Source organism: Lates calcarifer, linkage group LG9 (genome assembly GCF_001640805.2).
Source record: "Lates calcarifer isolate ASB-BC8 linkage group LG9, TLL_Latcal_v3, whole genome shotgun sequence".
Classification (NCBI taxonomy): Eukaryota; Metazoa; Chordata; class Actinopteri; family Centropomidae; genus Lates; species Lates calcarifer.
Window position 1 is genome coordinate 10382716 of NC_066841.1, and position 25678 is coordinate 10408393.

General features: G+C 40.4%; 2 protein-coding genes across 2 annotated transcripts; one reads left to right on the forward strand and one right to left on the reverse strand.

The window, feature by feature from the left end:
* Positions 1–569: 569 nt before the first annotated feature.
* Positions 570–10518, reverse strand: svopb (SV2 related protein b). The gene is given in 17 exon segments (XM_051072899.1): positions 570–1068; positions 1225–1314; positions 1407–1488; positions 1573–1684; positions 1969–2073; positions 2165–2241; positions 2529–2602; positions 2710–2838; positions 2924–3004; positions 3006–3050; positions 3167–3230; positions 3304–3428; positions 3550–3621; positions 3708–3806; positions 3900–3985; positions 9937–10106; positions 10303–10518. Coding segments are annotated over 17 exon segments (1641 nt in total). The 5' UTR covers positions 10365–10518; the 3' UTR covers positions 570–900.
* A 5477-nt stretch (positions 10519–15995) lies between these two features.
* On the forward strand, positions 15996–25122 carry myo1hb (myosin IHb). Its single transcript, XM_018671309.2, has 31 exons — positions 15996–16057; positions 17026–17187; positions 17597–17712; positions 18002–18200; positions 18300–18380; positions 18492–18671; positions 18753–18851; positions 18966–19079; positions 19203–19274; positions 19360–19479; positions 19672–19739; positions 19829–19934; positions 20032–20112; positions 20200–20291; positions 20430–20524; positions 20849–20895; positions 21172–21252; positions 21337–21442; positions 21599–21830; positions 21936–22012; positions 22104–22172; positions 22284–22368; positions 22477–22639; positions 22734–22817; positions 23051–23144; positions 23280–23335; positions 23412–23547; positions 23676–23746; positions 24209–24306; positions 24418–24517; positions 24595–25122. The coding sequence occupies exons 2-31, from the start codon at positions 17050–17052 to the stop codon at positions 24619–24621; spliced, it is 3087 nt and encodes a 1028-aa protein (XP_018526825.1). The 5' UTR covers positions 15996–16057; positions 17026–17049; the 3' UTR covers positions 24622–25122.
* Positions 25123–25678: the final 556 nt, after the last annotated feature.

Below are 25678 nucleotides of genomic sequence, written 5' to 3' on the forward strand. Positions count from 1 at the left end.
TGTTGGGTCATTATAACCTGACATCGTAAAACCGCCACAATTTCCTACAGTCCAGGATGATGTAATAAAATGCGATGTTTTGTCTGACCAACAGCTTAAAATCCCCAAATAATCAATGTACCATAATGTAAAAAGCAGCAAAATTGATCATTTGAAACAGTTTAAACAAGAATATCAAGATTTCATATTTAATCAATTAACTTTCTCATTTAGGGAATTTTTGCAGCTAATGACTGTTTTCATTATTGATTAATCAGCCAATTATTTTCCCAGTGAATGTTTTGTGTATAAAATGCGAGGCAGTTGTGAGAAATTCCTGTTCTGATTCAGGTTTTAAAAATTATTATCATAATTTTTTGCCAATCAAGTAATCAGCTATTTGTCGCAACTCAAGATAATTGATTAATCAACTACTCATTTATGTAGAGCCATAATTACAAAATTACATTTACTGACAAAATAAATGCTAAAACAGTGTAAATAACTTTAATAGACAAAGGCTTCATTCAAAACTAAATACAAGAAGTCATTTTAAATAAAATGCTCAGCCTCTTGAGGGCAAGGTTTAAAATGTGTAGCTCTGAGCAGAGCCTGCATAGCACATCATTTCCTCTGTTGGTTCTCATGGCCTCAGTGGAAGAGAGGATAAACAAACCAGTCCAAGCAAAAGTGAGCTTCCGCTCTCATTAGACATGGGCAGTAGGCCTACCCTCAATTATCACTCCCTGTAATGAGATTGTCCCCTGCTGCTCTTCACCCATCATCGCTCAGATGATTCAGTCCGTAGTTAAAGAGACAACTGCAGGCATCCGCAGCAGCCTGGGGAGGTGACAAAATATGCTTTTTTCATGCCTCCTGGTTGATCTAACCCTGTTGTGAGGAGTGTGTTGTGCCATTGGACTAGGTGGTTGTGGAGCTTGTCTGCCCTCTGGCCTCTGGGCCAGGATGGGACTCCTGCAGAGCCCTGCCTAATGTCTCGATGGGCAGGATCAAGGACGCAATGCCAGCCAGCACAGCACAGCAACAGTACACCAGCAGGGCTGAAGACACAGATGATCCGAGTAACACCTGGAACCAAAGTACAAACACTGAGGAGCCGGGCAGAGAAACATACAGTCTCATCTGAAGGAGTCTGATATCAGACTGGTGCTTGAAATATTTTCTACATTTGAATCTGAAATACAAAACTCATGAACAACTCTCTCCTTCAGTCATCACTCATACCTGTGCCACAAAGGGGGTGATCATGGCACCCACCCTGGCTATTGCACTGGAGGTGCCCATTGCTAAGGCTCGGTTTTCTGTAGGATATACCTGATGACATAGAGAGAGGAGCATTTTATCCAAATATGTTATCAAATATGTTCAACGTAAAAGTGGTAAAATGGTGTAAAATGTAGACCCACCTCTGGTGTGTAAACATAAACGGCTTGAAATCCTCCAGAGATGAAGGCTCTGGCTATAAAGATGAAGATGGTAAGAGTCGTCCTACAACAAAAAGAGGAACACAGAGAGTTGAGCAGAGTGTTTAAATAAAGTCTGACAAAATAAGCCTCATAGAGACAAACTTACCTCCCAATACAAGCACATAAGGGCAGAGCGAACAAAGAAAACATGAAGAAAGACAGTGCCAGGCTTTTCTTTCTGCCAATATACTCAACTGCCAGAAGGATAATGAAAATACCTGAAACAAACATGAAAAACAAACTAACTTCAAGTTAAAACTTTTGAAGTTTGACCTGTACTTATTCTATACATATAGAGTTACAGTTCTACGATGCTACAATTAAAGCAGGGCTTGAGTTTCCATGTTGTCTCTGGTTTTTGTTACAGTATGATTCATGGATGATGGAGAAATAAAGAAGCACTCTCTGGGTATGAGCTTCTTGGCCACAGCCTCATATTTTAACTCCACAGTTCCAATTACAAACTACAGCTCCTAGAAAATGTTAATAGGAAGCAGTTCACCTGGGAATTCAGCCAAGGTCGTCCATAAAAGGTCTTTGTAGTCAGCTGATGTCAAATATTTGCATTCAAGACTACAGCTCGATCCAATCTTGTCCTCTTGGATCGCTATGAGGAAGAAGCACAGTTTTATTTTAGTATTTTCTCAAATTGTGACAAAGATCAAAGGTGGATCCAAAGTGGAGCAGCTGTTACTCACCCCCACATGAATCTTCAGCTTGCAACAGTTCAGTTGTCAACAGGACTATCCCGTAGTAGGAGAAAGCATTTGCAAACCTTTGGATAAAATAATAATATAACGTTCGAGAAATCAAATAATGTACATTAAATACATGACTGGATCAACTACAGGCCACTACCAACCACAGCACCACATCAACTGAAAGAACAAACGTCTTAAAATTATATTTACATCTGAAAGATGAGGTTATTATCTAAAAGCTCTGATCATTTCAGTTCACAATGGAATAAAATGATGCAAACCCCCAAACAACTGACCAACCAACAAACCAACTCATACACCTGGTTGGTAATAAAACAGAAAATGTGTTACTCAAACTAACCATATAAACCAGAGAAGAAGCGTAGTCCTCCAATACTGAGGAGTGAAGAGATCTTTGATCTGTCCACGGTCATTCTGTACCATTAAAAACAGAAGGAATATTAGTTAATATAAACAATTAAGCACTGTATAGGGCACACATGTCTTCTTCTTTGCATTTTCTAACACATCTTTAACCTCACCTGTTTACAAACAGTAATCTTCCCTTGAGGTAAAACCTTGCCATTGTCTTTGGCGATGCGTGCTAAAGTCGCCATGGCCTTCTCTCTTCTTCCTGTCAGCAGGTCAAAACGAGGACTTTCAGGCAGCCACTGTGTGACATAGAGTTCAGATCTGTGTTACACAGCCACTGAGTAACTCAGCTTTTTTCAAATCTTAAGGATCTCCATTACGTACAAAGCAGAAGCAAACAAAGATTGCCATTGGTAAAGCAGACAGTATAAGCAGCCACTTCCAGCCGAGAGTGGGCATTACCAAGCAGGGCCAGGAGGACCTCAAACACAGCACCACCTGCCCAGAATACCTGATACACAAAAAACACTGATCAGGAGGGAATTAATGAACAGTTTACTTAATCAGATCAGTCAAGATTCAATACTGCAATATAGTTATGTATCAATAACAAAATCACCACAGTACCGCAATCAGCATGATGCACATGCCTCTCGCCTTCACTGGGAGGAATTCTGAGTAGAGCGTCACCCTAAAAAGAGATTTTTAATATTTGAGGCATCATTAAGACGCGTCTTCATTTATGAAAGAAGCGGGCAGCTTACGCCTGAGGAGCTCCTCCGACGCCAAAGCCTGCGAGGCCCCGCAGGACAAGGAGCCAGCCGTACACTGGAGCAAAGGTACTCATCAGGCCGTAGTACAGAGTCCAGCACATACAAATTACCAGACACTGTTAACCACAGAAACATATAAGGAAAAAAAACATGAGTTAAACAGGAGATAATTTACAAAAAACAGTAAAATAAAATCACAAAATCATAAATGATAAAGACAGATATGAGGCTACTTACAACTTTTCTGCCGTACTTGTCACACAACTTCCCCCATACAGGTGAACCAATCCCCATCCCAACAAACACCACCTGGGGCAAAAAAAAGCATCTGTGTACAAACATTTACACACAAACAAAATCAACAAGATATAGAGTTGTGGCAAAAGAGACTTTACCGATGTTAAGAGAGCCACCTCGTAGCTGTGCAGCCTCCACTCACAGTGCAACTGGGGGCCTAAGATGCTGAGGATCATCATCTCCATGGCATCCCCTAACTGCACTCAGAGAGGCACAGCGCTACATGAGAGATGCACAGTAACTGGGAGTCAGAGAGAATCAGACCTCTCCACATGTTTTAAGAGTCCTACCCATGACAGTCCGGTGAGGAGAGAGATTTTCCACTGGAACTTTCCAAAACCAATAACCTCCAGTACATCGTCTACTGTCAAGGTTTCTGTAAATAGAGAGGAGATGGTCACTGTACCTTCATTCTCACCTGTACAGAAATGTTACAGAATCTCAAGACAAGCAAGACAACATGTCGTTGTACAGTATATACAACAACACTGGGTATTACACCTTCCCAAAAGATCACAGCTCAAATTATGATGCAGGAGCTGATATGTGACTCTTTCTGAAAAGCAGAAGCGGATTAGACTAAGCTGCCAACAGACCTCAGGTCAGTACACAAACTGAGTTGTTGACTGAACTTAAGTATTCTAATTAAGTTCAGTTTACTAGGAATTTCTAATTATGTTTTTCCACCTCATGGTACTTTACACGACATGGAAATTCTTCACTTTTTACTTTTCAAATTCACATTTTCACATTAAAAAAAACAACATATGATTAATTAATCAAATATGATGCAGTCCAGTCCAGGCCCACCCATCCCCCCACGAGCCTTAGGGATAAGCAGTATAGATAATGGATGTATGTATGTTTTAGACTGAACTATCCAAAACTATATAAAGCAGTTAAAATTAGCTCCACCCAATCCTGACAGCTGTGTAATGAATTCTCTGATACTTCATTGAATATGTAAAGATAAAAACAGGATGAACTGCAACTAAAAGTCTTGTACAAACCTTCACTTTTATTAGATCCATATGTGGATGCAGCCCATCTGCCTGCTGAGTCGACTGTTGCTGAGGCTATAGTGTAGACACTGGAGTCTGTGACCTGGGACTCATTTCGGTGACCCACAAAACTTGCCTCACCCCTTGATGTCATCACACTGAAAGGTAAAAAAAAAGGTATTATTAAGCACAAAAGATTGAATTTCAAGTAATATATATCATCGTTTCACAACTCAGGTTTATCTCAAAGTGTTCATTTCCAGCATCACAAATATGGGAAATTAAAAACATGACATAATTTTGAAATTTTACCCTTGTTCAGGATTCTTCCTCCACTTGTAACTGATCTTAACCAGTGTTAACCAGACAGCTGTGAGGCTCAGCAAATACACCTGCTAGTTTTGTGTTCAACCTGCTGGAGCAGTAACTTAAGGGTTTCAGTGAGACACCCAATCAGAGAACAATACCTGCAGAGAGGAAGGGGAGGAGTTACATCAGACAAATATGTGCTATTTCAGGAGGATAGTTTTGTGGATTAAATTCTGACCTTGTCAAAATAGGTCATTCACATTCAATATGTAAAGATAAAAAGAGGATGAACTGCAACTAATGCAGCTAACTTCTGAAAATTATTCAATAAAAAAAATCTTAGTCCATAGAGTGATGAAAATGACCACAAAGGCAGATTTTCATTATTTTGGTTTTATTATTGTGAATAATTAAATTACAAACAAAAATAAATCCAGCGTAGATAAAGCTGACTGTTATAATTTATTCCCATCATCTTAGTTGAAGCTTTTAGTAAATGTTCATATCCAGTGGGACTTCTTAACCTGTTCTTGTGACCACAGACAGACTGTATATAATTAAAGAGTGTAAGTTCAGCAGGGAGAGGTAAAGCCAAGAGCTACATTTTCACCAGCTCTGTGGATGGGTGGCGGAGGAACTGTTGTAGCCTGCAGCTGACAGCAGGTTGTGCTCTCATACTGCTGGTGTTGTAGGTGTCAGTAGGTCAAAAGTAAACCGACCAACAGTTCAAAACCCCCAAACAATTAACTTAGTATACTGTTAACATAAAGGAAAACAGGAAATTTCTACAGTTGGGCAGTTTAAACATGAGTTTGTATAGTATTTTCTATATAGTCAATTAACATTCTTAATTGTTGCAGCTGTGGACTAATTGATTAATCAACTAACTGTTCATGTACAGCCATAGTAACAGAGTCATTTATCTCTTACAATACTGAGATTTACTGATAAAATAAATCCTAAAACAGTGTACACAACTTTAATGGACAAAGGCTTCATTCAAAACAAAATACAAGAAGTCATTTTAAATAAAATGCTCAGCCTCTTGAGGGCAAGGTTGAAAATGTGTAGCTCTGAGCAGAGCCTGCATGGTGCATCATCATTTCCTCTGTTGGTTCTCATGGCCTCAGTGGAAGAGAGGATAAACAAACCAGTCCAAGCAAAAGTGAGCTTCCGCTCTCATTAGACATGGGCAGTAGGCCTACCCTCAATTATCACTCCCTGCCTGTAATGAGATTGTTCCCTGCTGCTCTTCACCCATCATCGCTCAGATGATTCAGTCCGTAGTTAAAGAGACAACTGCGACATCCGCAGCAGCCTGGGGAGGTGACAAAATATGCTTTTTTCATGCCTCCTGGTTGATCTAACCCTGTTGTGAGGAGTGTGTTGTGCCATTAGACTAACTGGTTGTGGAGCTTGTCTGCCCTCTGGCCTCTTGGCCAGGATGGGACTCCTGCAGAGCCCTGCCTAATGTCTCGATGGGCAGGATCAAGGACGCAATGCCAGCCAGCACAGCACAGCAACAGTACACCAACACAGTCACAGGCACTGATGATCTGAGCAACACCTGGAACCAAAACACAAACACTGAGGAACCGAGCAGAGAAACATACAGTCTCATCTGACGGAGTCAATGAAACAGGCACTAATAATAAAGTCAAACATCATATAGCACAGTCTCATCTTTTCTGGTGTTTTTGTTGAAGACCTTTGTAAAGTGAAAATTCCCTCTCTGGGCAGCTTTGCACAAAATTTCCATTCAATATTGGCAGATTGACTAGGTAAGGCTCTCCCCTTCCTAACTGCTATTTTTCAGATGTTTTGTAACAAGGACAGTCGCTCATTCATACCTGTGCCACAAAGGGGGTGATGACGGCACCCACCCTGGCCATCATACTAGCAGCCCCCATCGCTAAGGCTCGGTTTTCTGTAGGATATACCTGATGAAAAAGAGGAAAGGGAATTTTATCCAAACATATTAAATATGTTCAATGTAAAAGTGGTAAAATGGTGTAAAATGTAGACCCACCTCTGGTGTGTAAAGAAAAACAGCTTGGTATCCTCCAGAGATGAAGGCTCTAGCAATAAAGATGAAGACGGTAAGAGCCGTCCTACAACAAAAAGAGGAGTGAAAGGAGTTGAACAGAAATGTACTGCTGTTATTCCAATATGACAAAATAAGCCTCATAGAGAGAAAACTTACCTCCCAATACAAGCACATAAGGGCAGAGTGAACAAAGAAAACATGAAGAAAGATAGCCCCATGCTCTTCTTCCTGCCAATACACTCAACTGCCAGAAGGATAACGAAAATACCTGAAACAAACATGAAAAACATGCTTCCTCAATTCTATACATAAAGAAATACAGTTCTACAATCAAAGCAGGACTTGAGTTTCCATGTTGTCTCCGGTTTTTGTTACAGTATGATTCATGGATGATGGAGAAATAAAGAAGCACTCTCTGGGTATGAGCTTCTTGGCCACAGCCTCATATTTTAACCCCACAGTTCCAATTACAAACTACAGCTCCTAGAAAATGTTAATAGGAAGCAGTTCACCTGGGAATTCAGCCAAGGTCGTCCATAAAAGGTCTTTGTAGTCAGCTGATGTCAAATATTTGCATTCAAGACTACAGCTCGGTTCAATCTTGGCCCCTTGGATCGCTATGAGGAAGAAGCACAGTTTTATTTTGGTACTTGCTCTAAATGTGACAAAGATGAAAAACAGATCCACCTGGAGCAGCTGTTACTCACCCCCACATGAATCTTCAGCTTGCAACATCTCAGTTGTCAACAGGACTATCCCGTAGTAGGAGAAAGCATTTGCAAACCTTTGGAGTTGCACAGGAAGTTGAAAATAAAGCATTAAATACATGGCTGGATCCACCACAGAACTCAACCAACCACAGCACAACATCAACTGAAAGAACAAAAGTGACCACAAACCAGCTCACACACGGTGAACCTGGAGATTTCCAGGGCTGTTACCTGACTTTCCCCGTTGGTAATCCAGCCCTGATTAAATAATTATCTTTCATCAAAATACCTGATCAATGAAAGTTGACAGAAAATCAAAACAGAAAATGTGTTACTCAAACTAACCATATAAACCAGAGAAGAAGCGTAGTCCTCCAATACTGAGGAGTGAAGAGATCTTTGATCTGTCCACGGTCATTCTGTACCATTAAAAACAGAAGGAATATTTGTTAATATAAACAATTAAGCACTGTATAGGGCACATGTGTCTTCTTCTTTGCATTTTCTAACACATCTTTAACCTCACCTGTTTATAAACACTAATCTTCCCTTGAGGTAAAACCTTGCCATTGTCTTTGGCGATGCGTGCTAAAGTCGCCATGGCCTTTTCTCTTCGTCCTGTCAGCAGGTCAAAACGAGGACTTTCAGGCAGCCACTGTGTGACATAGAGTTCAGATCTGTGTTATCTGCAGCTGTGTGAGAAAACCACAGCTAACACAGCTCCTTTTTTTAATCTTAGAGATCTCAATTAAACATACGTACAAAGCAGAAGCAAACAAAGATTGCCACTGGTGAAGTGGACAGGATGAGCAGCCACCTCCAGCCAAGAGTGGGCATTACCAACAGGGCCAGGAGGACCTCAAACACAGCACCACCTGCCCAGAATACCTGATACACACAAACACATCAGTCAGGTGGGAATTAATTAACTGTTTACTTAATCAGATCAGTCAAGATCATGAATCAATAACAAAATCACCACAGTACCGCAATCAGCATGACACACATGCCTCTTGCCTTCACTGGGAGGAATTCGGAGTAATATGTCACCCTACAGAGAGGAAGGATACTTTCCTTAATTTTTAATACTTAAAAAATCATTACGTCATCTTGTCATTTATGAATGAAGCGGGCAGCTTACGCCTGAGGACACCCTCCGACGCCAACACCTACGAGGCCTCGCAGGACCAGGAGCCAGCCGTACACTGGAGCAAAGGTACTCATCAGGCCGTAGTACAGAGTCCAGCACATACACATTACCAGACCCTGTTAACCACAGAAACATTTAGAGAAAGCACAAAATGTAAACTAGAGATAATTTACAAAAATAAATAAATAACTAAATCATACATGATGAACACACATGTGAGGCTACTTACAATTTTTCTGCCATACTTGTCAGATACATTTCCCCATATTGGTGAACCAATCCCCATTCCAACAAACACCACCTGAGGTAAAAAAAAAAAAAAAGCATCTGAGCACCTGACAACATTTACACACAAGCAAAATCAACAAGATGTAGAATAGTACCAAAACAGACTTTACCGATGTTATGAGAGCCACTTCATAGCTGTGCAGCCTCCACTCACAGTGCAGATGGGGCCCTAAGATGCTGAGAAGCATGACCTCCATGGCGTCCCCTAACTGCACTCAGAGAGGCACAGCACCATATGAGAGATGCACAGTAACTGGGAGTCAGAGAGAATCAGACCTCTCCACATGTTTTAAGAGTCCTACCCATGACAGTCCGGTGAGGAGAGAGATTTTCCACTGGAACTTTCCAAAACCAATGACCTCCAGTACATCGTCTACTGTCAAGGTTTCTGTAAATAGAGAGGAGACAGTCACATGCAAGACTTAATGCTATTATACAGCATCAGTATCTGTATGCAGCTGAGCAAACTAAGCTGCAAACAGACTTCAGATCAGAGGTCTGAGGAGACTAGTTGACTGAACTCAAGTCCAGGACTATTAGTAATCCTGAACTTGAAACAGTAGTGAAAAGTAATTCAACACATTCACTCAAGTACACCAGGAAATTTTGCACTTTTTACTCCACTACACTTCTTCACTTTAGATGTTTAAATACAAAACATGTATTAATGCATCAGTAATAATGACCCAGTAGCAATCAAACACTGACAGCTGTGTAGTGAATACCTTTGGTTTTCATACTTTAAATACATCATATACACAAGATCATATAAAGATTTTTTTTTTTTAACGGATTAATTACATCTAATAGTATTATACAAACCTTCAGTTTTATTAGATCCATATGTGGATGCAGCCTGTCTGGTCGCTGAGTCGACTGTTGCTGAGGCTATAGTGCAGAGCTCGGTGTCTGTGACCTGGGACTCATCGCTGTGACCCACCAAGCCTGATTCCCCCCTCGATGTCATCACACTGAAAGAAGAAACGTGGACACTGAGAAGCACAAAAAGTTACATTTCAAGTAAATACACAATCACATATATTTGTCTGAGTGGACGTTAAATCTGTGACAGTCTAGTACGTAAACACAGCACGGCAGGTTTCAAGTTGCAGTTGCAGTATGTTCATTTCCGGCATCACAAACAGAGATAATAACATCATTTTGTTTTTACTCTAGTTTTGTTTTTACCCTTGTTCAGGATTCTTCCACCGCTTGTAAGCGATCTTAACCGGTCTGAACCACGAGTCCATTTCAGCGTCAGTTAGACAGCTGCGAGGCTCAGCAAACACACCGGCGACTTGTTGTCCAACCTGCTGGAGCAGTCACCTCAGGGTTTCAGTGAGACACCCGTTCAGACAACAATACCTGCAGAGAGGAGGGGGAGGAGTTACATCAGATAAATACGCGCGGATAAATACGGACATGGACAAAAGTTTCGCAGGTGAACTTCCGACTTTGGCAAAATAAGTCATTCACAACCACGTCTCTCTAATTTAGATGACAAAGTAAAATAATTCAAGAAAGATGTGTGATGAAACATCCACAGAGCCATTTGAAATAGTTTTTGTTTTATTATTGTGAATATTTAAATCATAAACAAAAATATAACCAGCACAGATAAAGCTGGCTGTAACAATGTAATCCATTCCCATCCTCAACAACGGTATACTAAGTTTAATTATTTTAAGCAAACTCAAGGATTGTAGGTGTTTTTGTGACCACAGCAGATTACATGCCATCAAAGAATGAGGGCTAAAAACAGAGAAATAGAAGTGAGTATAAGTCCAGCAGGAAGAGACATTTTCAGCACCTCTGTGGACAGGAAGCTGAGGAGCTGTTATAACATGTAGCTGACAGCAGGTTGTGCTCTCATACTGCTATACTCAGATCCTTAACTTAAGTAAAAGTGCCAATATAGTAATGAAGAAATACTCCAGTACAAGCAAAAGTTGAGCATTCAGCATCCCAGTCAAGAAAAAGTACGGACATATTAACCCTGAAGTATAGAGATTTACTTGGCCCTGATAAGATTAATCAGCACTGCGTGAACTCGTTTAGCAACAGGCTTGGATGTAACAGATGTTCATTTATATGTAAAAATCCTGCACTGTTTGGCCTGCAAATAGATAGACTTATCATATGTTTTTGCAACCATAGATGTTAGATACATATAGTGATATAAAAGCACAACATTTCCCTCTGACATGTGGTGGAGTGAACATATTTATGTATCATGAATGTAAATAAAAAAGTAAAGTAAAATGTTAATGTACAGTACTTTTACTTGAGCAAATGTAGTTATTACATTCCACTGCTGATTGGCCGGGTAATATGCTGGTGACCTAGTTGTCTACAGCATATATCACACAAAGTACCAAAAATAATGACTTGAACATTTAAATTTCACAGTTGAAATGGATTATTTACTGCCTCTATTTACTGAGGATATCTTCATAAAATTAGAAATATGTCTGTGGCTGTTGGAGACTTTCAGCCCTTCATTGTGAATAAGGCCAACCTGAAAATAAAAGCTGGAGAAAAGTAGGACGCCGTGAGGACATGCTGAGGCTGCTGCATTATGGGACGGTCATAAATACAACACAGGTAGAGTACACAGCACATCCCTCGTCCCCACATCCTCTGATCACATCAGCTGCTTGGCCAGACTCACAAAGAAGAACACAGAACCCCAGCAAAGCTTTTTTTTTTTCCCCGGCATGGACTCAGAGGTAAGCTTTGATATTTATATGCTTAAAATTAAGTGCCAAAATATTTCGTTTTAATTTTTATTTTGGACCTGTGAATGACCTATGCTGCTAACAGATATTTAGTCTGATAACTGTGATTTACATGCATGATCATCTGGTTGTTGAAATCACTAAAACAGTTGGTTTTGTGACAGTACTTCAGTTATTGTACAATTTGTTCACTGAATGCTCCACTTCTGAAACTAATAGCCTCACAGCCTGTTCTGGCCTTCAGAGTCCTGCCCCTGCGACAGCAATCTGTTTGCTCACATGAATAAAGGATTAGTTGAAAGTTTAGTTGTTTGGGTCTAATTGAGCCTGTGAATATTTATTTGGACAAGCAGTGGATCGAGGACACGTCGTGATCCAACTTGGCCTTCACTCTTTAGAAACAAGATTTCAATAGGCCGTGTTATTTAACTCTTATCAGATGCTGAGATTTTGAGGTGTGTGTGTGTGTGTGGGTGGGTGTGTGCTTGTGTGTGTAAGTCCTTACTGTACAGTGTGTAGTTTGAAGAATCTTTTCTAATTACTGAGGCACACCGTCACAGAAGATACTCTTGCAGTTCAGAGAAGAACCAGTTTTTTTTGTGTGTATTTTCAGGAGGGCTGGGCATCAACACCACATGTTAACAGCTAATGCTGAGATTCTTCGTCTTCTTGATTTTCAATACTCATTTTTGAAAATGAAATGTATTATTTAAAATACTGTTTTATTATAATTGCACTGTATTTTATTGGGCACAGTTATTTCATGGACAGTGCAAAAAAATCATGGATGTGTGTGTGTGGCTCCTGATGATTGCTAAACACCTGTAAATGCTAATAATGTTGTATCTCAATGAGAGCTCAGATGATATAATCAGCATGAACACTAAGCCTTAATGGATAAATTAGGTTTTTCATGGGTGCACAGTAAACAAGAGGATGTGGCTGTTAGATTTGGTGAGCATGGTGGACGCTTATTCTGAGAGCAGTGCTCTTCTTTAAAGACTGAACAGATCCTAGAAATCCCTCATTATTTGCATAATGGATTACATTATGCTAATGCTGGTTTTTCCAACATGCTCTCTTATGTCTCCACTGTGTTTTGGCTGATCTTCAGGCAGTAATGTAAGATGCCTTTGTTGATGCCTACAGGAAGCCCAATGTTAAAATTTAAACAGACGGAATTAGAGGACAACGTTACGCTGCCCGCAGGCCTGTCACAACTGAACCAGCTGGACCAAGAGAAAAAGATGAGATAAGAGCACCAGGATGTGTGATATTTTAGTTTAGGTTTATGTCAGTTTTAAAAACAGCATAAGGTATTGGCAAGTTTGGAGGTATCCAGGGTCATTAGTTCGGTCTTTATCTCTTCCCCCTTCATTTACTGACACCTCTCTACCTTACTTTTCAAAATAAAGGCTTTAAAAAACATATATTTTAAAAAACCTAAGTAAGATTTTGTGACATTTCTGTTGATTTCTTGAAGTATATATAGTATATATGATTATAAAATAAAACACATAATACATAAAAATAAATACATTCTAGTATAGTACTAATTTACATTTTTATGTAAAAGCTTTAGTATGTTGAAAATGGTGCCACCAGTATTCGCAATAATTACAACAGCATATAATGACATAGGTCTGTAATTAATTTTTGATTTAGACAGTTGATGTCAGAGAATCTGCAATAATTTAATCCCCAGCTGGTCAGAACACTGTGCCTCTGATGAGCAGTTAGTAATTAGTTTGAAATGCATCTGCCTAATCAAAGATCAGTAATCGAATACCTGGGCAGTAATTTTGTGGGGAGGAGGGTGAGGACGGGTCTCTGGGAGGATAGAGTTACCAGATCCTTGTATTACATACCTGCACACACACATACACAAGCACACACACACTCTTCCTTAAACACATAGTGTAGCTGTTCAACACTCAGGTGAAGCGCTGAATGAATGTTTGCTGCCTGGGCTCCATGAATGTTTAACCAGCCCAGTGCTTCCAGAGCCAGGTAGCTCATTACTGCCTCATTACCTACAATGCAGGGACACCAGCCCAGCAGGAAGCAGCAGTGCCACCCTCCTCCTCCTCCTCCTCTTCTGCCTCTCCGTCCCATCAGGCCGTGGTACTGGGCCTGCTCCGAGCCAGTATTTGAATCAGGAGCTGGTGCAAACCTGAGCGGCACAGGAGACAGAGTAGATTCTTGGTGAAATATCCGCGACTAACTTGAACAGACGGCACAATGGGAGAACTTCTCAGCTACTAAAACTGCTGTTACAGGCTGTGTCTGTCTTAGTTGTACACCTGAAGACTGAAGTTCAGAATAGTTTGGATTTATCAGGTTCATCACACAAGACTGATTCAACCATGACGCACATGGCTTTGGAAGTAAAGGAGGTAATTACATGGACATGGTTTGTTGGCTTCTGTTGTGTTATTGTTCTTCAAACCAATATTGTAGACTTTTGTGTGATTATAGCATCAAAATTAGTGTCAGATTTTAATCCTACACATAAAAAGTAGCTTTAAAGCTGCACTAATTAATATTTTTATACTGACACTGAATCAAATGACTGTGTAATGTTAAAGGTATCTCTTGCAGTTAAAAATCCACAGGGAATTAACCTCTGATGAACCCACTATACTTGGTCAGTACCAAATGGCAAACAAGGTTAGCAACTAGCTGGTCGAACACAGTGGAGCATTTAGCAGCTACAGAGCCAGATATTTCCCTCAGGAGTTAGTGAAGACCAAAACAGAGCTAAAAGGAGAGTGAATATTGGACTGGATGCGGAAATGCTAACAGGTTCACAACACATTTTTATGGTGGTAATGTGTGAATATTGTGTTGTCAGCTTATTTCACTGTCTCTAAATGTTGACACCCCCCTCCCCCCAAAAAATGTTTGTAAGCTACCAGGAATTTAGTGCCCAGAAGTAACAGATTTTTATCATTCAGAGATGCAGAAATATGTAGTATGTTATGATGTGTGAAACAGTAGCAACTGAGCAGGTACTGTACTTGACTGGTGAGATGTAGGCCAGTTGACGGTCAGGTTTCTCTAGACACCTGGAGCCCCCTAAATGTGTGTTGCCCTGGGTGATGTGTGGTGTCAGTCAATGACCCACGAGGAGTGCTATCTCTTTCAGGAGCCTAACTGCCACTTTGTGGCTGCGTAACAGGATCCTGCACCATACTGGATAGACAGGGACAATGGAGTGCCCTCTCGGGTGATGGTCTCCAGGTCAGATAGACTTTCCTGTTCCGCTGTAGCCTGACATCAAAATTTGATGTTTACGGTAGAAGTTAATTTTGAGGTTTTGTGTGTTGCCCCATATACATGACAGTGTTTTGTTTGTCTGCGGTAATATGTTTGCCTTTAAATCGTAAATGTTCTTTCCTCTCACACAGTCAAATCAAATGACAATATTGCCAAGGAAATGTCACCTCTTATCTTGTGGCTCTTTGTGTTTGCACAATCGCCCATCCTCTTATGGCATAGTGTTGTTTTCCCATCTGCCAGAGTTCACGTTTCTTTTGAATGGCAGAAAATCTCTGCCCTGCGCTCTGTGCCCACAGAGTGCCAACAACAGGGCGAGTGAGAGGGACCTAGCTGCTCACTGCTGGACCTCCTAATGGAAAAGTGTGTTTTTTGGTTCAAGATATGTAGCAAGTAAGTGCGATATAAACAGATAAAATTGATATTCATTGGTTATACATTTAGTGTATAGAGCTACAACATTTACAGGGGAGAGAGAGTGTGATGATGGACATTTGCTTGAGTTTCGTCTCCAGCATGATTTGATTATCAAGATCAATAAGTCTTTGTTTTTTCTGATGAATCACCCAATACGTTGCAGCCTTTCTCAAACTTCCACAATCTAAACTCTATGTGATTTAGAGTAACATTCAGTAACTGGCTGAAAGGAGTAGAGACCATCGCACAAGCATATTGAATGTGTTCAGGAAACATCTCATTTATCTCCACAAACACAAAAACAAACACCAACACACAGAAATACATATTTAGAATGAGATTTGCTTCCTGTCTTGTACACCACATTATTAATGGTTTCCTATAGTGAAGGAAGTAGAGACTGTGATCTATCAGTGTTTCCTGTCATACTACTTTCCTTTCCCCTCAATAAAACCAGATGTTCAGTTCAGAAAAGGCACTGAGGCACACACTCATCAAGGACCCTCAGGGTAGGTAACTTTTTGACTCTTTTTTTCCCTCGTTGAACATTTTAATGATCACACGCCGTTTTCAGGACGTGATTTATTGTGACATTTTGCTGTGAATGTCTGGGTCAGTAGAGCAACAGCTTGTTTTACCGGAGAATGACTGTCAGTTAGTCTGACTTGGTGACAGGTCAAATTGGCAGTGATGGGTGCCAAACTACTGAAGCATAATACTGGGCGGCTCTTTCATAGCACCATAATTAAAGTGCATTGCATTTGCTGATTATTTTACCTGGCTCCTCTTTGGCTGTGTATTAAATTGCAGAACAAATCCTGTGTTTATGCATTTTTATAATGAATGTAATTACTTCTTGATTGCATTTGAGGTCATATTTGTCAGTTATTGTTGAAGCCTGCATTGAACTGTCATACAACTTAAATAGAGGAGGTTTATGAAGCTTCTAGAGTAGATGGAGAATTTGGTGTCCGCTCTGTCCTTGCCATGAACATGACTGATGGCTCTTTAGAGAGCACTGGAGCAGATTAGATAGTGGTGGCTGAATTTAGATTTGTCATGAGCATAAAGGATGTAGCCAAGGCCACACAACAGCTCTGACTGGAAGTTACAGATATAGGGACATACAGGGAGGAAATTAGTCACTCTCAGGGACATATATATCCTAGGTTATCCATAATTGTGTGTTTTGGTTTGTGTGTGTGTTGCTGAGTGACAACTTCAAGAAAAGCAGAGAACTTTTGAGGAAAACAGGACAGAAAGGAAATTGATGGGACATATATAGGCCTGGTGTTGACAGCAAAAACTGAGATAAAAATATAAATATAATAATATCTGTAGATTTCATCAGGGAGAGCAATAAAATTGATCATCAAGGTCTCATAAAATGCACAGTACAGCTTTGTCATGCTACTTGGTTTTCTTGTGATACCCTGTTTCTTTGTTATGTCACTGATGTGTCCCTGTCTGGGCACAGAGCCTGGAGGAGCGGTGTAACCGGATGCTGAGGAACATGGAGGCCTCCCTGACAGCACGGGATCGCGTGGGCATCCAGGATTTCGTTCTCCTGGACGCCTACACCAGTGAGAGTGCCTTCCTGGACAACCTGAGGAAGCGCTTCCACGAGAATCTCATTTACGTGAGTCTTTCCTGTGTGGTTTAATTTTGGATAACCAGGCTCTACTCTTTCTCTTACACTCTAATTAAACGTCATGCCCTCGACCTTCAACCCGACAGGGTCCTAATGCTGCGTTGCCTTCTGCTGAATCTGGCACCTTGTGTTGCTGAAGCAGCAGCTCCTGTTCTTTTCATTTGCAGAGTGAGCACTCTAAAGGTCGCAGCTGTCTTTAAGGTCATGACAAGTGATTAACCAAACTTATTGCTTCTGATAAGAGGAGCAAAATTACTTATCAGTGAAATAATGCATACACACCACACCGCTGGAGGTCTTTTTAATGTCATGTCATTTTTGAGAAAAACAATCTCCTCTATTATCAAATGTGCAAGAGTTGCAGACCATGACTTCCTGTCCTTGTCTTTCTCTGCAGACGTACATTGGGACTCTCTTGGTGTCTGTCAACCCTTATAAAGAGTTAGACATCTACAGCAAGAAACAAATGGATACCTACATGGGAGTTAACTTCTTTGAGTTGCCACCTCATATGTAAGAATTTCTTATATTCTGGACTGTTATTGTCATACAGTTGGAGCTATGGATGGGTCCTTTCAATGTTCAGTTCTTACATAAGATAAAACTATAAATAAATCATTATATTCTTAGCTCCTATAGGTATGACAGTGTTGGTCCACTACTTTGGTCCAGACTGCAATATCTCAACTTCTACTGGATGGATTACCCAATTTTTGGAAATTTGTGGTCTCCAGAGGATGAAACCTAATATTTTTTTGAGTATGAATGTTACACAATGGCTGAATTGTCACTGTGCTTTCAGATATGCGCTGGCAGACAACGTCTTCCGCACTATGCTGTCAGAGTTCAACAACCACTTCATCCTGATCTCGGGGGAGAGCGGGGCCGGAAAGACTGAGGCCTCCAAGAAAATCCTTCAGTTTTATGCTGTCAGCTGCCCAAGTACCAGGCTCCTGAACAATGTTCGAGACAGACTGCTTCTCTCTAATCCAGTGCTTGAGGTCAGTGACATGGACATGTGTGCCCAAAGCTTCTGATGTGTAAGACCAAATTTTAAAGAAAGAATTTTAGTGCCCTTTTTTGTGTTTTATATCTTCCAGGCTTTTGGAAATGCCAAAACCCTTAAGAATGACAACTCAAGTCGCTTTGGGAAATACATGGACATCCAGTTCGACCACCAGGTGGACTTAAACATCTTCAGATCACATAGATAATATATACACAGTAAAAATTAAGCCCTTACGGTTACATTTATCACAGACTTGAGGTTAAAGATTACCTTTCTCCCTCAGGGTGGTGCAGTTGGTGGTCACATCCTCAGTTACCTGCTGGAGAAGTCCCGTGTGGTTCACCAGAACCACGGAGAGAGAAACTTCCACATCTTCTATCAGCTGGTGGAGGGAGGGGAGGAAGATCTGCTCCGCTGGCTTGGCTTAGAGAGAAACTGCCAGCACTACAGTTATCTGGTGCAGGTCAGTGTTAAAAAAAAGAAGAAAAAAAAAAACACTTGATTTATCTCTTGACTCAGACCTTTTATTCTTTGTCATCATTAGGGTGATTGTGCCAAAGTTAGCTCTATCAATGATAAAAGTGACTGGAGAACAGTGCGAAAAGCCCTCTCTGTCATAGACTTCAGCGAGAGTGATACTGAGGTGAGGTAGTACAGTAAATTATGCAATGAAACTGGACAAAACCTCATATAAAACCATGTATGATAACATTTGCCGCAGATTTGTAAACTAGTTTTCTTTCTTGGTGTAATGCAGCACTTGTTTGGAATCATTGCCAGTGTGCTCCACCTGGGAAACATCAAGTTTGAAGCAGATGTTCGAGGATATGCCACTCTCAACAACAACCAGGAGATGCACTGGGTGTCAAAGGTGAGACGCAAACAATCTGTAGATTGTTTAGACCCTTCATTTCTCTTTGTGCAACTTTCTGATGGATACAATGGAGAAAATCTGGTGTTACATGTCTGGTTTTGCTTTGCCTTTGCTGTGCAGTTGCTGGGGATTCCTGCTCATGTGCTACAACAGGGCTTAACTCACAGGAAGATTGAAGCCAAAACAGAGGAGGTGACTTTATGTCTAAAAGTATGAAATATGTTTAAATTGTTTAAAATACTCACGTTTAATCATCTCCCTTGTTCTGATGTTAAAGGTATTCAGTCCCTTCTCTGTGGACCATGCAGTATATGCCAGGGATGCTCTTGCCAAAGCCATCTATGGCCGCACTTTCAACTGGCTGGTCAACAAGATCAATGAATCTTTAGCTAACAAGGTGAGTAAAAAAAAAAAACAAAAAAAACAGAGCATCTGAAAATATCCACTTCTGGAAACAGCAAATGTAGCTCATTCTTTCTACAACGTCGTTTTATTGGTTTAAAGTAACATGAGCATATGTGTGTGAATTTCTCTGGAGAGGTTTGGCTACACAAGAGAGAGAGAGTGATTTTGTTTAAATTAAATCTAGGATTCCTCCAGAAAGACAGTGATTGGTCTGCTGGACATCTATGGGTTTGAGGTTTTCAGTGTGAACAGGTAAGACCTAGAACAAATTGGATTATTCTTAACAGCACGAGCGTGAAATGAAGAATCATGTTACTGACAGTGTCTGTGATTTATTTTAGCTTCGAGCAGTTTTGCATCAACTATTGTAACGAGAAGCTGCAGCAGCTTTTCATCCAGCTGACCCTCAAATCAGAGCAGGAGGAGTACGAGATGGAAGGAATTGAAGTAAAAACACAATTTTTCCTCATATTTTCATCACATCAGTGGCTCAACACTGTTTTTCAACTGCTTATCCTTACATTGTTTTTTTCTATATGCACAGTGGGAACCAGTGCCATATTTCAACAACAAGATCATCTGTGACCTTGTGGAGGAGAAATACAGAGGAATCATCTCACTATTGGTAAAGATGTGATTGAGTTTTGGTCATTCAAAAAGACTGTGCCGCAAAAGTAAAACCAAATTCTGATGCTCATCCTTTCACATACAGGACGAGGAATGTTTACGTCCTGGAGAAGCCACAGATCTCACCTTCCTGGAGAAGATGGAGGAAAAGATTGGTGGTCATCCTCATTTTGTCTCGTGAGTTCTGACGATTTTGCTTCACAGGAAATGCACATTGAATTCATAAGGTTAAGGAACATAACCCAGGGGTCAAACCAGTGTATCTCCTAGCAATAAACATCCTAATAACCTACAATGACTTTCCCGTTCCTGCAGACATAAACTGGCAGACCAAAAGACAAGGAAAACACTGGAAAGAGGAGACTTCCGCCTCCTGCACTACGCTGGGGAAGTTACCTACTGTGTCGTTGGTAAGAGGTGAAATACTTCTTGACATATTTCTGTTCACATCTTTCTGTATTGAAGTGCCATTAAGTGAGCCTACGGCAAATTATATAATGTGGTGTAACAGTAACAGAAGTAAGGAAAAGTCATAAATTAATTACACATTAGCCACGATATACTACTAGTCATTCCAGACCAAGGCTATAGCTGCAACAAGTGTACAGAAATGAGAATGCTTATTTATTTCCTGTGATTGTAATGAATTAATCAATTTGCATTTGTAAGAGAAGGAATGTGTTGTTGCAAATAAAATTAATAATTGAAATCAATTTTGTTCTTTAAACTCTCAGGATTCTTGGACAAAAACAATGATCTCTTGTATCGAAACGGGAAAGAGGTAATTTCATTTCATGTGTATCATCTGAAACCAGGTGATACCCATATTAGGTCTGTTTGGCCTTGAAAATGAGCGCAAATGCATTTGATTCGCTGTATTACACAAATGCACTATTTGTTCTGAATGTACTGTATGACCTCTAATGTCTTCCACTGCTGCCAAAAACACAGACATAGAGCTAAAAATATGTTCAAGAATAAAAGGGCATAGCTCTCACATTACATTATTATTTAAGGGAAACTTGTATGACATGTTGTGTCCCCTGTTCTTCTTAAGGTCATGAGACAGTCCAAGAATGCCATCATCAAGCACTGTTTTCCTTCTACTGAACCTGACAGCAAGAAGAGACCTGAAACTGTAAGAAATGTTTCATTATTCACAACAATGCTGTAAACAAACTATTAGTTCTCACAGTTGTGCCAATTTCCTGTAACTCCTCAGGTGGTGACTCAGTTTAAGAGCAGCCTGGTGGGCTTGACAGAGATCCTGATGTCCAAAGAGCCCTGGTACGTCCGCTGCATTAAACCCAATGAAGCCAAGCAGCCAGGTGAGGCCTTGTGTCCCAAAAAACCGCACACGTCTGCAAAAGCTGTAGAGCCGTTAGTCAAACTACTTGTGTGTTCAGCTTCCTGTTAGGCAATACATGACATTAGACTGCACACCTTTGACCCATGAACTCTTAGTATTGTGGTGTCTCTGGCAGGACGCTTTGATGACGTATTGGTGAGACATCAGGTGAAGTACCTGGGGCTGATGGAGCACCTGAGGGTCAGGCGCGCTGGATTTGCTTACCGCCGCAAATATGAGATCTTCCTCCAGAGGTACAAGCCTTTGTGTCCCGACACCTGGCCCAACTGGAAAGGCACAGCAGCAGAGGGCGTGCAGCGCCTGATCAAACACCTGGGTTACAAATCTGATGAATACAAGATGGGCAGGTGAGCAGATGTTAATGGTTGGGTGTCACAGATGGGTCTATAATGGGTTCTAGTTCACAAGGTAGGAAATACAGAATTGACTTGCCTGGTTGTCTTCCCTTCAAGGACAAAAATTTTCATCCGCCACCCTAGAACTCTGTTTGCGACAGAAGACGCATTTCAGGTCTGCAAACATAAGCTAGGTGAGATGTTGTTGCTGTAAATCACTTTGTGATACTACAGTAAGCATCAAAAATGTACTGAAGGTGAAACTGTTGACTGTTACTGTTGCAGCAACAAGAATTCAGGCCAAGTACAAAGGCTACAGGGTGAAAGGAGACTTCCTGAAACAGAGAGAAGCTGGTGAGAGATGACATGGCAACACATTTGTTTCTAGGCACCAAGCAAAATCTTTCCCTTGACTAAATGTAGAATTTGACCCATTTTTTCTGTTACCTTGTCTTATCTAAACAGCCACTAAGATTGAGACCTGCTGGAGAGGTCTGATGGCCAGAAAAGAGCGAGAAAAGAGAGCTTGGGCTGTCAAGGTCATCAAGAAGTAAGTTAACACAACACAATCTATTCTGAGATTTAACAAGATGACAATTATGGCAGTAAGGTAACAGTCTGATAGAGGCTAGGTCACCTGTCTGTTCATTTGTTCTAGGTTCATTAAAGGTTTCATGACCAGAAATCAGCCAGCCTGCATTGACAACACTGAGTACCTGGCATATGTGAGGCAGAGCTACCTCACACGGCTGAGGGAAAACCTGCCCAAAACAGTCCTGGAGAAAGACTCCTGGCTCACCCCTCCGCCTATAATGCAGGAGGTAGGTGGTGATTTTATTACATTTTTTTTCTCAGTTTTGGTAGTGGCAGCTCACTGTGGAGGTGTCAAATCAAACAACTATATTTTTTTTATAGGTGTCCCAGCTTTTGAAGAAGATCTACATTCGCCACATGGTACGGAAATACATTCGAGGAATTACTCCACTGAGGAAAGCACAGGTACAATCCACCATCTCTCACTCACAATATTATATTTATATGAGTGTTGAAGCCATGATATACATATACATTTGAATGTTGACATCCAGTCTACATTACAGTCTACATCTCTGCACCAATGCCATGGTCAGATCTAAATCAATTCCTCCCATATTTATATGCACATTTATACACACAGTCTGCATATCATACTTCTATTATTATCTATTTTAAGATTGTCTCCCTGTTTCCAGCTTATGTTAAAAGAACAGACAAGCTCCATGTTCAAAGGAAAGAAAGAAAACTACCCCTTCAGTGTGTGCAGACCATTCATGGACACCAGGATAAGTAAGACTGCAGAATGTTTTCTTGTCACTGAATGTACTTACAAGGGAATTACTGAGACGTTATTGCATTATATATTCAGTTTGTGTGTGAAATCCTGTCTCATGGATTCTCAATAGTTTCTGTTATTTTATTAAGGTGCTGAGGACATAAATATCAAAGTGCTTCAGATGATACGGCACGAGCAAATCAAGGTAAACTGATGTTACAATTTACTTTGCATTAATATCATTTTTATCCACTCTGACCTTGTGTATCCTCTGCCCACAGTACAGTGTGCCAGTGGTGAAATACGACAGGAACGGGTTCAGGCCTCGTCTCCGGCAGCTCATCTTCACCCTGGAAGCTGCCTACCTGGTGGAGGAGGCCAAGATCAAGCAGCGGATAGATTACAGCTCTCTGAAAGGTAACGAGTGAGACAATTAGACAAGATGAGCACCGTTATCTGGAAGGAGAGCTGCATCGTATACACATGAAACTTGCTGTTATAGACACGCATGATTCAAGTTTTAAAAGTTACACTTTTTTTTATAGGTGTATCAGTTAGCAACCTGAGCGACAACTTCCTGATCCTTCATGTTACATGTGATGACATCAAGCAAAAGGTATAAAGACTGGTGTCTTTTTTAATATCCAACTTTACTTCAAAAATAGATGACATCATGACAACAACATCTGTATGTTATTTATTGTTTAGTAACAGTTTAGAGACAGAATGGTAAGACAATGCCCATTGTGAACAACATGTAACCAAGGTCCCTGGCTGGATTAAAACCAGGGACATTGTAGTTCATGGTTCATGCCTGTAGGCTACCAGGGCACCCTGATACTCAGTGAATTTCTGAAATTTGCAGTGTAAGGATCAGCTTGGACCATTTGATCATTAGTCCCCATAACTCCTCATAAGTCAATAACTGTATACCCAAAAAAGCAGTTTGTGACTCTGCTGGACTGCTCCTCATTAAATCATGACGTAAGCTGAGGCAGACCATAGATCAGACTACAGCCATAACTAAATGGGGTCATCATATCTAATGGTTGAATGACAGCGACATTTGTTCCTTCAGGGGGATCTGGTTCTGCAGTGTGACTACCTGTTTGAGGCCCTGACCAAGCTGAATGTTATTGCCAACAAGCAGAACTGCATCAAAGTGGTCCAGGGCAGGTACAGGATCTGGAATTTCTACAGTAATATTAACCTGAAAGCTAGAAATCTGAATGGTAAAAAATGATGGGTGAGTCTAATTTAATGTGAAAGTGTTACTGTCACTTGCAGTGTGCGATTTGACATCCAGCCCGGCAGAGAGGGGTTTGTGGACTTCAAGAGTGGTCAGGAGTCCATGGTCTACAGGGCAAAGAATGGCCATTTGATGGTGGTGAGTACAGACTTCAGACAATGTTGAATTATTACAAACACAACCAACAACTGACCAAGCTCTTTGTGTGTTTTTAGGAATCAACGAAAACCAAGTCAAGATGATGATGCCAGTAATGCGGAATGATGCTGCTCCTCTAAATCTCAAATCTTGAATCAACAGCCATGACTATTCTATAATCCTGCTCCATGGCTGTTGCCAATAACCAGTGTTGGCTGAATTTTTATTTTTTGCATCTTTATGACAATGAAATACAATGAAGTATATGCAATTATTTCACAATTACTGCCAATACCGTAGTAGTAGAGAGCGTAAAACATATTCATAGCAGAGCCTGGCCACAATATCAGTGGTTCTGCTTGTTACTAATATTTTGATCTTAAATCATCTATGTGAACAAACTGATTCTAGCTCAGATTAATGGACATCAACCATCCTTAATATGAAGAGAAGCACTTATAATTTTTTTTATGTTTTATTAAGTAGAAATGTTGTCTAGATTATTACAGTAGAGAAAAATATTAAATATGTGTGCAGCCATGAATGTAACAGTGTTTATACCTCACACATGCTTTATCTTTACATTAAAACATGTTAAACTACAATGCATATATTAAGTGTCTTTAATTTTTTTAAGTTCAGCATTGAACAAAAATAAAAATATGACACTGTGATGATTCCTGAGGCAGCAGCTCCACCTACTGGCCTTTTTATTTTTTTTATCCTATTGATCAGTGTTTGAGCAAATACTGTGCTCTTCAGAATAAGAGGGCAAATATTGGTTCATAGAAAGAAAAAAAAGAGTAAATACTGCATTCAGAATAATGGGTGTGTAGGAGACCCACCATTGCACCACTGTCACTCCTGTCCTCTAACATCAACCCTCAGAGTTCAACAGGAGTTCAAGGTTTGAAGGTCAAGGAAGGGCCATGAAGGCACTGCTGTGATACAGTATTTTCATGTCAGTTAAAACCACAGTGCACTATATTTTTTTTTCAACTAATGTTAATGGATATTTTCAATGCAGAAAAGTTTGTTTTTAATTTGCTAGTATCTCCACAATTGTGTCTTGATAGGTTCTTTATCTAAATATGGTCAAAGGTCAGGGCGGTACAGTTGAATCATTATAACCTATGGCTGATGATTAAACAAGTTTGTAAA

Bases quoted from the DNA above. Each gene is read 5' to 3' on its own strand.
- myo1hb (XM_018671309.2), top strand. From the start codon at position 17,050: ATGCTGAGGAACATGGAGGCCTCCCTGACAGCACGGGATCGCGTGGGC. The intron at 17,188-17,596 runs GTGAGTCTTTCC...CTTTCTCTGCAG, and splicing joins TCCACGAGAATCTCATTTAC to ACGTACATTGGGACTCTCTT. The intron at 20,113-20,199 runs GTAAAGATGTGA...TTTCACATACAG, and splicing joins GAGGAATCATCTCACTATTG to GACGAGGAATGTTTACGTCC.